Source organism: Oncorhynchus mykiss, chromosome 11 (genome assembly GCF_057628025.1).
Source record: "Oncorhynchus mykiss isolate SJ-2025 chromosome 11, ASM5762802v1, whole genome shotgun sequence".
Classification (NCBI taxonomy): domain Eukaryota; kingdom Metazoa; phylum Chordata; class Actinopteri; order Salmoniformes; family Salmonidae; genus Oncorhynchus; species Oncorhynchus mykiss.
In genome coordinates, this window is record NC_143032.1 from 38,562,501 (window position 1) to 38,578,339 (window position 15,839).

At 42.2% G+C, this 15,839-nt stretch overlaps 1 protein-coding gene across 1 annotated transcript in view; it reads left to right on the forward strand.

Annotated features, from left to right (window-relative positions):
- Positions 1-15,839, forward strand: part of LOC110535674 (cadherin-7-like) — a 94,156-nt gene that overhangs the window by 22,111 nt on the left and 56,206 nt on the right. The window contains exons 5-8 of the mRNA XM_090189051.1: positions 8,455-8,622; positions 10,143-10,327; positions 13,140-13,393; positions 14,624-14,760. Coding sequence (XP_090045177.1) covers positions 8,455-8,622; positions 10,143-10,327; positions 13,140-13,393; positions 14,624-14,760 — 744 coding nt within the window. The remainder of the gene's footprint in view (positions 1-8,454; positions 8,623-10,142; positions 10,328-13,139; positions 13,394-14,623; positions 14,761-15,839) is intronic.

Sequence of the window (15,839 nt, forward strand, 5' to 3'; positions counted from 1 at the left end):
ATTCAATGCGAGATAATTTTCCATCTACATTCTCTAAACTCAAGAATATATATTTGTTTTTTTTTGTTTAATTCGCCAAATATAAAGCAATGGAACTGCATAACAATGCTGGGATGTGAAGTAGTTGTTCTGACTCTTGGGGTGCTTCGTTGGAGTGTACAGCTGTTGTCCTCGGCTACAGATAGCTAGTTGGCTCATTAGCCACCGCCTCACTGTGGGGGACGCTAGCCTCATGCAAAGCACTGGGAAGAAAAAAGAAGTTTGGGCATAGTTCCATTATTTTTGGCTAATCTTCCTGCAACACATCCAGGGGAGATCTGCTTACATGCTGAGGTGTTATAAGTCAGACAGACTTATAGACAATACGTGAACTCACTGACTTATTAAAAGTTAACTTTTAATAAGTCAGACTGGGTGGGCAAGTAGCATCAAGCCAGTCCCCTGATTTAATACCAAATGCTTTCAGGAAGTTCAGACTAGCAGACATTGGAAGCACATTAATCTGCGCGGGGAACAAGATTGATGGAAATTTGACTACTTGAATGCGTCCTCAAAATGATCTTTAACAAAGTTAGCGAGACTACTTCAGCTCCGCAATAAGTCTCAACTGAGAATTTGTGACATCAATACTAATCAGAGCGAGAGCCGACATTTGCTTAAGGTGATGTTTAAGCAGCATGTCTACCCCATAAAGCGGTTGTGATTACTGAAGTGGCTACATAGTGTAGAAAGTGCAATGAAGAAAGACTACTCTTCAGTGTAATAGTACACTTTCACTTCCTGGAAAGCCAGAACAGACTATGTTTTTGCTGTGGATATTTCTGTGAAAATGTATTTCGAGTGGCACCTTAACTTTAGCATATTTGAACAGAATTTGTATGCACTTTACATGTGCAGACACAACATGGAGGACATACAGTACATACTGCAAAGCTAAATCAAACAAATTGTGTCTGGCACAGGACACAAGAAAATGTATTTACAATACATTTAAATGTGGCTACCTGTGAAGAAAAGACCAGAGGTGAATGCTGTTTCTATGACTGCAAACTACTAATTAGACTAATTCATTGAAACAAGCTGTGCCTTAGCTTTGACAAAGTGCTCGTGCTGAAATGCACTTCTTGAGCTCGAGCTACACAGTAATACTGCACCACAAGTGATTAAGTGGTTGAGGAATAGTTGTCAGGGAGGTGGACAATGTCAAATGTGACTTGGAGGGTTTGAATCCTGGCTCACTTTGATCAGGCAAGTCCCTTTACTGGGAGTCTTTAATCGCAAGTTGATTCCGCAAGGTGCCCTTGGGGAAAAGGTGTTTAATCCTGAATAGCTTCAATAATTGTCAAGCTGTAAATGTAATGCATGGCTTATTAAGCCTCCATTTTGTAATGTAGCTCAGGAAATAGGACACTTGAGTTTGAAGGTGAAATCAAAAAGTGGTGCACTGCTAGGCGTTGAGGCCTGCATGTGGGTAATTGATGAAAGACCCAATGAATAAATGTAGCTATGAATGACTGTCTAGTCCGTCTACTGTTTCTATGATACTCATTTGGCATTTTTGAATGGCATTAGTAGAAATGGACCATAACTAAGGGGGATTAATAATGCACACCTCCCTGCAAAACACACATACACAAATGCATGCAAGTCCTCGGACACACACACAGTTTTGTACACCTTAGGGCAGAGATGAGCACACGAGCACATCGGCAATGCCTGACATGTCTGCTTGCCTCAGACCTCTGTTCTAACGACGGGTGGGAGCGGAAAGGCCAGGTGTCTGTGCGAGGATTCATTATGTTTAAAGTTTTTTTTAAGAGTGGGCCTGCATGCATTTCAATTTGATGTACGCTACTTCTGTGATGACAGTGTTTAGAGCTTCACCATCATCTTTTTCAGCTCCTCTGGTCATGATGAAGGAGATCATTTAATCAAATGTAAAATGCTCAAATAAGGGACAAGGCCAATGCCAGTCTAGCTGTTCCCCAACTGTTTTCTCAGCGCTAAGATACCAAATACAGAGACTGGGAGATGGTTCCAAAACCTGGTAATCCCGTTCTGATTAAAATATTGGAAGGGCCTTTTGGGAGCTTTCTACTCAAGGTGTTTTCTAATCTGTACAAGTCATGACACTAACCCACGCACACACACAAAATTGTGAATCGCCTCTGACGGAGATCCTTGTACAGTACTATCCACTCCAGTGACGGGAGGCCATTACAGCTCAGGGTAGGTATAAATCTGGCCTCACATATCGTTATGCCACTTAGTGTGCAATACTATAGCTTGGCAAAAAATCCATTATCTCAACCCCTTCATCAGATTTTGCATATACAGTAGCATTTCCTCCTGTATTTCAAACATAACAGTAATGTTACTGAAGATGAGTCACAATTATCTGCGTTTCGTAATGTTACATAATTGTTGTGTCGTGTCTTTGGCTATGCCGGATTAATTGCTATGACATGCTATTATATAAAATAATTTATCCGTAATTAATATCACCTGATTGAGCTAATCATGTAAATGTAATTAACTAGAGAGTCGGGCACCACAAAATAATATTTATAGAGCTGTTATCTTCCGAATAAACTCTTAAAGATTTAGCAATATTTTACATCAATAGCAGTCAACATTAATCGTCATCTTACTTCAGTCTCATATTCTGAAAGTTGTAAATTCTTGGTCATCTGCAAGAATCCTGGCTAACAAGTTGAATCAGCAATACAAAATTGGGTTTAATTATTTATTTACTAAATACCTAACTAATCACACAGAATAACATATACAAAGAATTAATTATCCCTGGATAATTCTTTACGTCATAGGAAACGTCCCTAGCGGGCGGAACAGATATGACAGCTTGTTACACAAAGGAAAAGGGGTGGGTTTGAGTGAAAGAGCGGGAGACTGGGGGAACAAAGGTAAGAAGCTGTGCTATCATAAATACAGTATCTTATGCATTCTAAATTACCGCCCATTTGGAAAAGGAAAATGCAACAAATATTTACTCTGAGCTGCGCTTCAGTAGGTTGGTGGTAGGTCGAAGGCCGTGTTGCCAAACCGAGTCCTCTGTCCTTTGAAGAATGTCTCTGCTGGTAAATTGGATACGGGATACTCTGTCTGTTCCTTCCTAACCTGCGTTTGCAGCTGTGGTCGCTAACTCAACGGCTAGGGGGTATCACTTCTGTTGTGATTAAGAGTTCAAAGTTCATACCATTCGCAACCAAAGCTCATGCTGATGTTGGCTTCATTCTGTAGTTTTTTTCTGAACCATTCTGACATGGGATCGTCATCCTCACATCTGCGGAACAGATAGTTATGTTGTAGTCAAGAGCTTATATAGGAAGGAAGAGGGGGTGTGTGAAAAGGTTACAACCTCTGTCTCTTCACGTGGGTGGGCCACTGAGTGAGCAGCCCTGTAATGGATTTCTTCCGTCGAAGGAGAGGAGGACCAAAATGCAGCGTAGTTTGTCTTCAACATGTTTAATAAAAGATGATAACGTGAACACTACACAAATACAAAATAACAAACGTGGCAAAACCCGAAACAGTCCTATCTGGCGCAGATAACACAAAGACAGGAAACAATCACCCACAAATACCCACAGAATATGGCTGCCTAAATATGGTTCCCAATCAGAGACAACGATAGACATCTGCCTCTAATTGAGAACCAATCTAGGCAACCATAGACCTACAAACTACCTAGAAAGGAAACAGCCCCATAAACATACCCTAGACCAGAAAAAAACACATAAATCCCCCATGTTACACCCTGACCTAACCAAAATAACAAAGAAAACAAAGATAACTAAGGCCAGGGCGTGACAGACCCTAACTAATGAAAACCCACATCTCACATTTTAGAAGCTAAAACCACATTTCATCCCATCACAAATAATGTCATATTCAAACTTTTAAATAGAAACAACAATTCCATGTGAATCTGATAACTCTGATGTATAGACTTTCCATTGTGGAGTTTATGTAATCTTATCATTGATGAGAATGTCTCAGATGACAACCGAACTGACATCATATTCATTAAGTACCACTGCATATGTTCAATTGTTCGGATTACCAGAATATAGTTAATTTCCCCCCACATTCTGACGTTCCCAGAATCTCTATGTTAACCAAGGGGTTTTGCAAATGTAACCTTAGTAGGGTAGAGAGAGGAAAAAGGGGGGAAGAGTTATTTATGACAGTCATAAACCAACCCCCAAGCCAACGTCATGACAGTTGAATGTTACACCACATCCAGACCACCAAGAGATGGGACATTTAACGTATCACACAGAGTCAAGGTGGCGAATGATGACTCAGCTGATACTAGTTCCGTCTGGGAATCTTTCACAGTATGAGTGTAATGAACACAATGGGAGACAGAGAGCTGGTTTCAAGCGCAGGGCGCAGCAGGTGTTTATTGTAAAGGACCACAGGAGGAGGCAGGTAACTCGGTCCAGGGGCAGGCAGAAGGTGTTGGTTCAGTTTTTCTGTGCACGGCTTTTTACTTAACAAATAACGAACACTCAAAATATGCACTTATGAATCATAACAATTTTAATCAAAATACAGCTGTAGACAGAAATCAAAGATCAAACATCACACATACAACTCATGTCTCTCCTGAGTTCTGCCAAATAGGAAAAGTCCCAAGTTGCTTTTATCATGCTTGTTGTCAACCCCCTGTGATGTAACTGCCTACGTCAATACCTTCTACTCATGAGACCAAGCCCATGCATCCACAGCTATACAAACATAGTTTCAGCGTTATCTAATTGCTTAGCAGTAAATGTCCACTCTCCAGGTTGATTTATAGTGGTATGTCTTACTAGTCTCTTATCTCTTTCCCCTGCAGGGTTCTGTGTTTATCTTTGAGTTGCTTTTCTCACAGACCGTTTCTTTATAAGATTCAGAGACTAGAAAATAACTGTGAAACAATGTTAAAGCTTACAATACATATACTGTTAATCTGTAGTCTAGGACCCTATAAATGTGGAGGAGGGTCCCATAGCAACATACATAAGCATAGTCAATTATTATAATATATTAAACATTTGGTGCAGCCCCTATCATGACCCCAATTTGACCCCATCAAAGGTCATACACAGGGGACCAAAAAGGCAACAGTACAGGCAGGGAAAAGGCTAGTAACGTCTTCCGGGAGATCAGGCAATAGGTTTATAACAGGAAATCCGATAGGAAAAGTACAGGCAGGGAATAGGCAAAAAGGCATCATTATTGAGGCAGGCAAAACTATCATACACGGGAGAAGTAAATTACAGGAAAAACAGAGCTCCGTAATAGAGATGTGTCACAAAACAAAGAATACCTCATGATGGGGTGCAAAGAACTAAACTAAATAGTGTAAGATAATGACATACAGGTGTGTGAACAGGTGATCAGAATTCAGGTGATTGGGATCTAGAGAGTGAGCTGCGTTCAGGGGATCTACGTGTTTGAGAGTCTGGAAGGAGACGTTACAATGAGTGAGATACATTTCTATTCAAATATGTATCTGTGCTCTGGGTTGGAATCTTTCAAAAGATAAGAGTTAGATGTAGAGTATGCATAGAAGGTGGCTTTTCATGGACAAATTAAAAGTCAACCACCTGGCTCGGATGTTGTACAATTCCCAGTGTACTCTATATGGCCTGTTTTTATCTTACGTGGAACAATTGGGTGTAAGTGGACCCTCTGACCTACCACTCTTGTTTAAGTGTCCATCACCTTCATCGATACCTCTCATAGCTACACGGATGGTAGGTCAGAGGGGCTCCTATCCTAGCAAAGCGCTCCAGTCCCCACACTTTTATTTCCTATTCCCTAGACAAATATCAAGGATCCTAGGCTTTATACAGGGAGAGTGGCCTACCCCTCTGCCGCCAGCAGAGGAAATGAGCGGCTACTATAATGTGTCTTTTCCGGCTGCACAGGGACACACGGTACAATGCCGATGCGGGGCCATGCCGTAACAGCCACAGAAGGATTTTAATCATCGGCTCTCCCCACGAATGACACGGTCATGGTGCGGGGTTAACAGAGATGTGAAGCATTTCTTTGCTTAGTGAGATGATTCACTTAGTTTACTCCCAGTTTCAAACACAACCTCTTTTCTTACTGGCTTCATTTAAAGTTTTTTGGGAAGCCCCTGTTGTTTATTTTGGGGCGGGGTGGTTTGGTGGCCATTAGCCAACTTTTTATAACAGCCAACTTCTTCAGAAATTTTTAAGACTGTTTTGTTCTTTCAAGTTAGAACTTTGTTCTTTGTCTCTGTGTTGTCCCTAGAATTTCTAAGCAAACAGCGGAGGTAGGGCTTTCTCCCGTTTTATTAAACTAGGCAAGTCAGTTATTAACAACACATTCTTATTTACAATGACGGCCTACCCCAGCCAAACCTGGACGACGCTGGGCCAATTGTGTGTGGCACTACGAGACTCCCAATCAGGGACTACAGTGATGACTCTTGCTCTGAGATGCAGTGCCTTAGACCGCTGCGCTACTCGGGAGCCAGAGTGGCGCTGCTCCTATAGAGCTAAATTTTTATGGAATGGTCTGCCTATCCATGTGAGAGACGCAGACTCAGTCTCAACCTTTAAATCTTTACTGAAGACTCATCTCTTTAGTAGGTCCAGCGTGAAGTCTGGTGTGCACTGGCCCAGGGGTGCGAAGGTGAATGGAAAAGCACTGGAGTGACGAAACACCGTTGCTGTCTCTGCCTGGCCTGTTCCCCTCTCTCCATTGGGATTTCTGCCTCTGACCTTATTTCAGTGGCTGAGTCACTGGCTTACTAGTGCTCTTCCATGCCGTCCCTAGGAGGGGTGCGTTACTTGAGTGGGTTGAGTCCCTGACCTGATCATTCTGTCCAGTTTGTCGCCCCCTCGGCCTGTGTGGTGGAATAGATCTTCGAGGGCTATACTCAGCCTTGTCTCAGGGTAGTAGGTTGGTGGTCTGTTGATATCCCTCTGGTGGTGTGCGCTGGTTTGGCAAAGTGGGTGGGGTTATATCCTGCCTGGTTGGCCCTGTCTGGGGGGTTCGTCGGACGGGGCCACGATGTCTCCCGACCCTCCCTGTCTCCGCCTCCAGTATCTATGCTGCAATAGTCTATGTGCCGGGGGGCTATGGTCAGTCTGATACATCTGGTGTTATTCTCCTGTCTTTTCTGGTGTCCTGTATGAATTTAAGTATGCTCCCTCTAATTCTCTCTCTCTCCCTCTTGGAGGACCTGAGCCCTTGGACCATGCCTCAGAACTAACTGGCTGTCCCCAGTCCACCTGGTCATGCTGCTACTCCAGTTTCTACTCTTCTGCCTGCGGCAATGGAACCCTGACCTGTTCACTGGAAGTGCTACCTTGTCCCAGACCTGCTGTTTTCAAAACTCTCTCTACCACAGTTTTTCCAAGCCACCGTGCTCCTACATCTGCATTGCTTGCTGTTTGGAGTTTTAGGCTGGGTTTCTGTATAGCACTTTGTGACATCTGCTGATGTAAAAAGGGCTTTATAAATAATTTTGATTGATTGAGAGAACAAGGAATGTTTCGTTCATTTTTTACCTAGCCTGGTTTGATGGACCTCTGTTGGATTGATGGCTTGAAGCTAGCTCTCTCATGCATGTCAGCAAACAGGGTTCACAGGTGTCACAGCAGCTGCCACTAGAGCACTATTGATGCTCTTTAATTGGCTACAGGGTTACACAGTGGGAGAAACTAGCAGCAAACCTGATGAATCAATGAATGAGTGGATGGATGGAGGAAAGGGATATACAGCTAGGATATAGGAGCAGATGGATGGATCTGATCCACACATCCACACATACAGTAGACAGATACTTTGATGAACATGAATGCATCAGGAGTTAAAAATAAATCAGCTTCTCGACGCATTGAAGAAGAAGCAGCTGTGGTTCTCCCGTTAGGAAAACTTCACCCACTATTCATTAGTTTGTTCTGTATGGATATTGACAACTACTTGGCTTTATTGACTATCATTATGGCGTAGCGAGAGCATGGCAGATGCCTCAGATAAAGAGGTGGACAGCGGCGTATAATTTCACTAATTGAGCCATTTACTTAGACTGGCCAATAACACTTTTCAGCCTGCACGCTTTAATGGCATTGATAAAGAAAGACAGAGAGAGAAAAGAAAACACTTAACAGTCTTAGGCAGTTGGTCTAAATACCTCAACAATGTTTTTCCTCAGTGATCCCAGGCTTAATTTGTGAATTTTATGCATCCTTTTGTCAAGTCTCCAGGCTCTGTTCACAATGTTGCTATGAGAAACTATACTTTCACCCCTTAGCTCTCCGTACAAAAATCATCCCCCTGTTGTCACCCCTCTCTCTATCCACTCATGTCCTTCCCTCCTCTCTCTCCAATCTTGTCATCCATTTCTCCCCTTTCCTGTCATCCCTCTCTCTATCTCTGAACCGCCCTCTTTCTCCTCTCCAGGCATCATCCGGACAGCGCTGCCCAACATGGACCGAGAGATGAAAGACCAATACGTTTTGGTCATCCAGGCCAAAGACATGGTGGGCCAGATGGGCGGCCTTTCAGGCACCACCTCTGTCACGATCACTCTCACCGACGTCAACGACAACCCGCCACACTTCTCTCGCAGTAAGACTGAGTCCTTTATGCTCTGTGCATCACTGACACTGACAACATTCAATCTACTGTGTCTCTCTCCCTCTCAGACAATGCCCTGAACCCCTGAATTCACTGTCATCTCAGTCTCACTATTGTGGCGGTTTGACATGAATCTCTAAAATCACTCTCATTCACAATGACAGTTTTGGGGAGAAAGCTTTGAGTGAAAATGTAGGCTATACTTTATATTGCAGATTCATTTCACCACAGTACCCCTTTCATGCATATGTGTAATTTCGCTAAACATTGTGTATCTCTCCATCTGATCGGGGTGTTCACAGCACATGTATTACTTTTTTGATCAAAGGCTTCAAATGTAGGATACCCTAGGAAGTATAAAACTCTCCTCCCCTCACTCCATGTCAGAGCAGGGAGTGAGGGGAGAATGTAGATACAACGATTAGGCACATTTTTTTTGTCATCAGCCTATTTCACAGCCCAATAATGGGTTCCAGGCCAGGTGTTGGGATTCAAAGGCGTGAGGTGCTTCTCATGATAATCTGTGGCTCCGGCAATTGCTTTACCTCTGATAGTCCTACTGACCGGCCGCTTTAACCAAGCACTGTTGTCCTACTGTCACGCCCTGACCTTAGAAAGCCTGTTTATTTCTCCATTTGGTTAGGTCAGGGTGTGATTTGGGTGGGCATTCTAGTTTTCTATTTCTTTTTTGGCCAGGTAAGGTTCCCAATCAGAGGCAGCTGTCTATCGTTGTCCCTGATTGGGAATCATACTCGGTTTTCCACCTGAGTTTGTGTGATCTTGGTTTTCCACAGTTGCTGTCTAGCCCTGCAGAACTTTACGTTTGTTTATTTTGTTGTTTTGGCGGTTTCAGTATTAAATATCATGAAAACCTTCCACGCTGCACTTTGTCTCTTTCATTCAACGACGGACGCAACAGTCCCCACAGGGAATGTGATGAAAGAAATAAAAGCCCAAAATAAACCATTCTCTCTACTGTTATTCTGACATTTCACATTCTTAAAATAAAGTGGTGATCCTAACTGACCTAAGACAGGGAATTTTTACTAGGATTAAATGTCAGAAATTGTGAAAAACTTTTTAAAGTTTAAATGTATTTGGCCAAGGTGTAACTTCCAACTTCAACTGTATTATGCACGGATCGGGGATTATTCCACTCACTTTGGTCAAGAAATATTATGTTTCATGTAGCATGGATTGTGAATGTGTCAGAATGTGTAATACATTTTCATGTGAATACAAACAACTCCATTGTTCTAAAAGTTGTATGTTCAAGAAAAAAATATTTGCCCTTACCACCATAAATCTATTCAATATAAAACTACTCATTGAAAATAATTAGTCACTATTTCCTCTTATAAATTGAGAAAAAAAAACGAATCCATTAATTTGCTTTTTTACCAGTCATTGTGAGAGAGCGAAATCAAAGGCAGCTGGGGGCAATATAAATATGAGCTGCTAAGGAGTATGGAAACCACCTCATCTCTAACCACTACTCCTCTTTCATCCAGAGAACTATCAGTACACTGTGCTGGAGTCCTTGCCTGTGGCATCCGTGGTGGCCAGGGTCAAGGCTGTGGATGCAGACATAGGCCCCAACGCAGAGATGGAGTATAGGATCATTGAGGACGGACCTGGGTTGTTCAAAATCACCACAGATGAGGACACGCAAGAGGGCGTTATCATCCTTCAAAAGGTACACATGCAGAGATTTTGTATCCGTCCAAAAAATAATTTCTATGGAGCTCATACATTGATGGACAATGTTGTTTTTACGCATGCAACACTTCTGACTTTGTCAAGTCAAGCTTTTTGTGGACAAAAACAGATAGTGACGAATGCATATCTTTCGTCCGTTTCCATCGATCTCTGTCTGTCCATGGCCTTGCACTGTCCAAAGATGATGACTCACCCTGAGAATGTGATGGGATGCTATGGTGAAGCAGAGTTGTGTAATATCAATGCTTTGATGTCTAACTTCAATTGCATTATAGGCATGTTTTTTTTCAGTTGACCAATTATAATGGCTTTTATTTTATAGCCTATAGCACTCAAACTTTTCTTACTTTTTACTTAGTGGTCGAAATATAAAACATTACTGCTATGTCAATAGTTTATTTACTTGTAGACTATTTTAGTGTTTTTTGAAGGTTTAAAAAGATATCCCCAGGCCACTCAAGAATTTGAGACTGGCCGCCATGAGACTTTGTAGGTGTGAGAGCTATTGTTGGCCCCAAGCCAGTTGTCACAGGGTTCAATCTGATATTTTGTTTGTTTTCACCATCACCAGTCATCGACGAGTACCACAGAGTGGAAAGTCATACAGACAATAAACACAGACAATAAATGTGTCACATCAATGTCCTAGGGCTACAACTGTGAGTCAATAAGCCAAAAATATGACAATATACCTTCTAAACACTCACATTTTTAAATGCCTTTCAACGTGATGTGTTGTGTGCCTTTTCTTGCAATCAATAGCTAGCTTTCACACTACACAGTAATTCAATATAAAAACGTCTGGATGAAATTTGTGAGAGTCTGATTATGTGCAAGGTTGGATAGGGTTGTTGTATTTCTTCAATATACTTGTGTACCACGAGGCCATGTTGGCATGAGCAATGCGCATACAAATACAGTATCTTTATGGCTATGCCCTCACCATTTATAGCAAATGTGGCCAGTGCTTATAAACTAGCCAATCAGGACATGCTTTACCTTGATTGGAAAGTCACTCTGTTGATATCTGGAATCCGGCAGACCTATACTCCTAAACTACAGTTTAAGTCGGAAGTTTACATACACCTTGGCCAAATACATTTAAACTCAGTTTTTCACAATTCCTGACATTTAATCCTAGTAAAAATTCCCTGTCTTAGGTCAGTTAGGATCAGCATTTTATTTTAAGAATGTGAAATGTCAGAATCATAGTAGAGATAATTATTTATTACAGCTTTTATTTCTTTCATCACATTCCAAGGGGGTCAGACGTTTACATACACTCAATTAGTATTTGGTAGCATTGCCTTTAAATTGTTTAACTTGGGTCTAACGTTTGAGGTAGCCTTCCACAAGCTTCCCACAATAAGTTGGGTGAATTTTGGTCCATTCCTCCTGACAGAGCTGGTGTAACTGAGTCAGGTTTGTAGGCGTTGCTCGCACACGCTTTTCCAGTTCCGCCACAGATTTTCTATAGGATTGAGGTCGGAGCTTTGTGATGGCCACTCCAATACCTTGACTTTGTTGTCCTTGAGCTACAGTATTTTGCCACAACTTTGGAAGTATGCTTGGGGTCACTGTCCATTTGGAAGACCCATTTGCGACCAATCTTTAACTTCCTGTCTGATGTCTTGAGATGTTGCTTCAATATCTCCACATCATTTTCCTACCTCATTATGCCATCTATTTTGGCACCAGTCCCTCCTGCAGCAAAGTACCCCCACAACATGATGTTGCACCCCCGTGCTTCACTCCTGCCACCCCTGTGCTTCATGGTTGGGATGGTGTTCTTTGGCTTGCAATCCTCCCCCTTTTTCCTCCAAACATAACGAGGGTCATTATGGCCAAATAGTTCTGTTTTTTTCCCATCAGACTAGAGGACATTTCTTCAAAAAGTACGATCTTTGTCCCCATGTGCAGTTGCAAACCATAGTCTGGATTAATTATGGTGGTTTTGGAGCAGTGGCTTCTTCCTTGCTGAGCAGCCTTTCAGGTTATGTCGATATAGGGCTCGCTTTGCTGTGGATATAGATACATTTGTACCTGTTTCCTCTAGAATCTTCAAAGTTGTTTGCTGTTGTTCTGGGATTGATTTGCATTTTCACACCAAAATACGTTCATCTCTAGGAGACAGAACGCGTCTCCTTCCTGAGTGGTATGACGGCTGCATAGTTCCATGGTGTTTATACTTGCGTACTATTGTTTGCACAGATGAATGTGGTACCTTCAGGAATTTGGAAATTGCTCCCAAGGATGAACCAGACTTGTGGAGGTCTACAATTATTTTGTCTGAGGTCTTGGCTGATTTCTTTAGATTTTTCTATGATGTCAAGCAAAGAGGCATTGAGTTTGAAGGTAGGGCCTGAAATACGTCCACAGGTACACCTCCTATTGACTCAAATGATGTCAGTTAGCCAGAAGCTTCTAAAGCCATGACATAATTTTCTGGAATTTTCCAAGCTGTTTAAAGGCGCAGTCAACTGAGTGTATGTAAACTTCTGACCCACTGGAATTGTGATACAGTGAATTATAAGTGAAATAATCAGTCTGTAACAAATGTTGGAAAAATTACTTGTGTCATGCACAAAGTAGATGTCCTAACCGACTTGCCAAAACCATAGTGTTGTTAACAAGAAATGTGTGAAGTGGTTGAAAAACAAGTTTTAACGGCTCCAACCTAAGTGTATGTAATCTTCCGACTTCAACTATGTTTTTTTTATTAATATGAAATAGCTTTTTATTTTCTCCTTTTTAATATTTGTCTCTCTTTATTGGTCTTACTTGTTCAGCCGTTAGACTTTGAGACCAAGAACAGCTTTAATGTGCGAATCGAAGCCACCAATCGGAACATCGACCCTGTGTTCGTGCACCTGGGTTCGTTCAGCGACACAACGTCGGTCAAGGTGACGGTGAAGGACGTGAACGAGTCGCCTGTGTTCTCGACACAGCTCAGCAGGATGGTGATCTCTGAGGACGCCAAAGTTGGCACCTCCATCGGGAGGGTCTCCGCGCACGATCCGGACACCTCCAACAGTGCCATCAGGTAGAGCCCAGCTCTCCAGTTATTACACACCATCACAGCCAATCTCTCTGTTGTCCCAGCCAATTTCTGTAGTGGCACCTGTTTCCTAAAACAACTATACCCAGCTTGGCCCTATTCAATGTCCTTTCACCAATTATTTTCAACATGTTGCTACACCGTCAGGTTGACAGGAGGTCCAAACACCTTTAGAGTAGGACTGTAAATACACGTTCACCTTCTCACATCTCAGTAGTGACACATTTAAGCACCACCTACGCAACACACTGACATTTAAACCACTGACACCATGCGTTCTAAACTTCCTCTGTGACTGTGTGACACGCACTAAAGCTGAAGATGGTATTGTGGTTTTTGAGGGAATGCAACATTTTCAAAAGTGAAATGTCATCAACAAGCGAAGGGCAATCCCCCAGAAGGGTCAACCGTCTGTACCAGCTACATGGCTTTTTTTTTGTTACATATTTTTTTTATTGGCAACCACTCATAAACGCAATCTGCCCCATGTCACTCATGAGACTCCCTCCCGTTATGTATTAATTGAAAATTAAAAGTGTTGTGTGGTGGTATTCATGCTAGGACCCTTAGTAATTTGTTCGTAATGTGAATCAGAAAATGGAATTACTCAGCCATTGTGGTTGTGGTGTGTCTCAGCATCTTTTGTAGTCTGGCATAAAATGGCCCTACTAATGGTAACATTTAAATTATTGTGGAACTAATGCAACCAATTATATTGAGTAAAATTACATTGAATAATTCCCTTTGAATATAGGCTTATTGAAGATGTAATTTTGTCCAGACATGTGAGCTGCTGTATAGGAATAGATAGTGTTTGTTCTGTGTTCAGAGTTAACCCATCTCTGTCTAACTTCAATCTTAAAAAAACTTTGAGAGCAGTTCTCTAAATCTAAACATTGAAGATGTATAGATCTCTTATTCATAGTTTAACATGATTCTTTTATCTAGCATTATAAATGGATATGAAAACTACATCATTCCACATGTTGACAGCTCAGTAATGGTCTGTACCAATGGACTGAATCCAAAATCCACTCTTAAATTGTTCATTTGGCACGTTTTGACGGTACAAAGTTCTTATTCCTCCAAAAGGGTTTCAAAGATACAGTTAATAATTTAAAATCAATACGAACTTTCTACAAAAGGAAAATACCTCATCATAGCTATGTCTGTCTGTCTGACTTACTGACTGTGGATCGGTGTGTCTGTCTCCAGGTACTCCATAGATAGAAACACAGACCTGGAGCGTATCTTCAATGTGGATGCTCTGAGTGGGGTCATCAGTACTGCCAAGCCCCTGGACCGAGAGGTCAATTCTGTCCACAACCTTACCATACTCGCCATGGAGAGCCGTAAGAGCACACACACACAACTTTCCACATCAGGCCTCAAAATCAGACTAGTCAGTGTTTTATAAAGGCCCTGCATAAAGTATTGTAGTCCCTTCTGCGATGGAGCCGAATGTTAATTCTGACCTATGGCGGTCACTGTGACCTCTGGGTGTCCGTGAGTCATGTCATGTGTGAGGAGCGAGCTGCTGACTAAGGGCAGGCGCAGGCGATGGTAAATCCACTAGTGAACAATGCTAATGTGAGGAGAGGTGCCATGAAGCCTTTGACTCATCCCTCCACGGCTTCAAGGACAAAGGCGCTCGCTCATCCCCCCTGGCCCACTCTGTCCACGCAGACACAATGGGCAGCAATCATCTCACAAGCTCCATTAAACGACATACTAGTTACTCTACTAAGTAACTATAATCCGTATGAGTTTAAAACCACAATGAAGATAAAATGTACATCAAATTGTCATTGTATCAGTCTTGCACTCAATGCATAAATAGTCACGAAACCAAACATGGTAATTTTCATCACTCAAGTAAATGCATTGTGATTCAAGCACAAATATAAGCCTAACACGAATGATTCCTTGTTACTCTCAATAGAGTAACACATAGTAAACATTAATATTAACTGTGCAAAATGTTTCAACAGCCCTTCACTGAGGAGACATTGTCCTCTGACACACTTCTATTCTCTTTACAGTGGAAAGCAGCAGCTATAGAATCTGATGTCTAGGCAGTCTCTCTCAGAGCCCAGGGCGCCGTATTACGCTTTTTAGAGTAAAATGGGCTTTTGTAACAAAAGAGGGGAGAGAAGCACTTCTTCATGCATTTGAGCCGCGGTCCGACTTGCTCTAAAGACGCCAATGCCAACAAGTCTGTGCCCCGGGGTACCACGCGTCCTCTTTATTACCAAATCAGCCGTCCCCAAATTTCGGCCAACAGGTCGTCTCTGCTGTCAACGTGGCTGCTGACGGCAGGATAAATCATTGTCCATCCTGGCTTTCAGAAGCCAGCCTTTTATTCAGTGCTGCATTTGTGTCAGAGCCTGTGGTACAGGATGGCCAGTGCTACTACACAGTCACTTACACC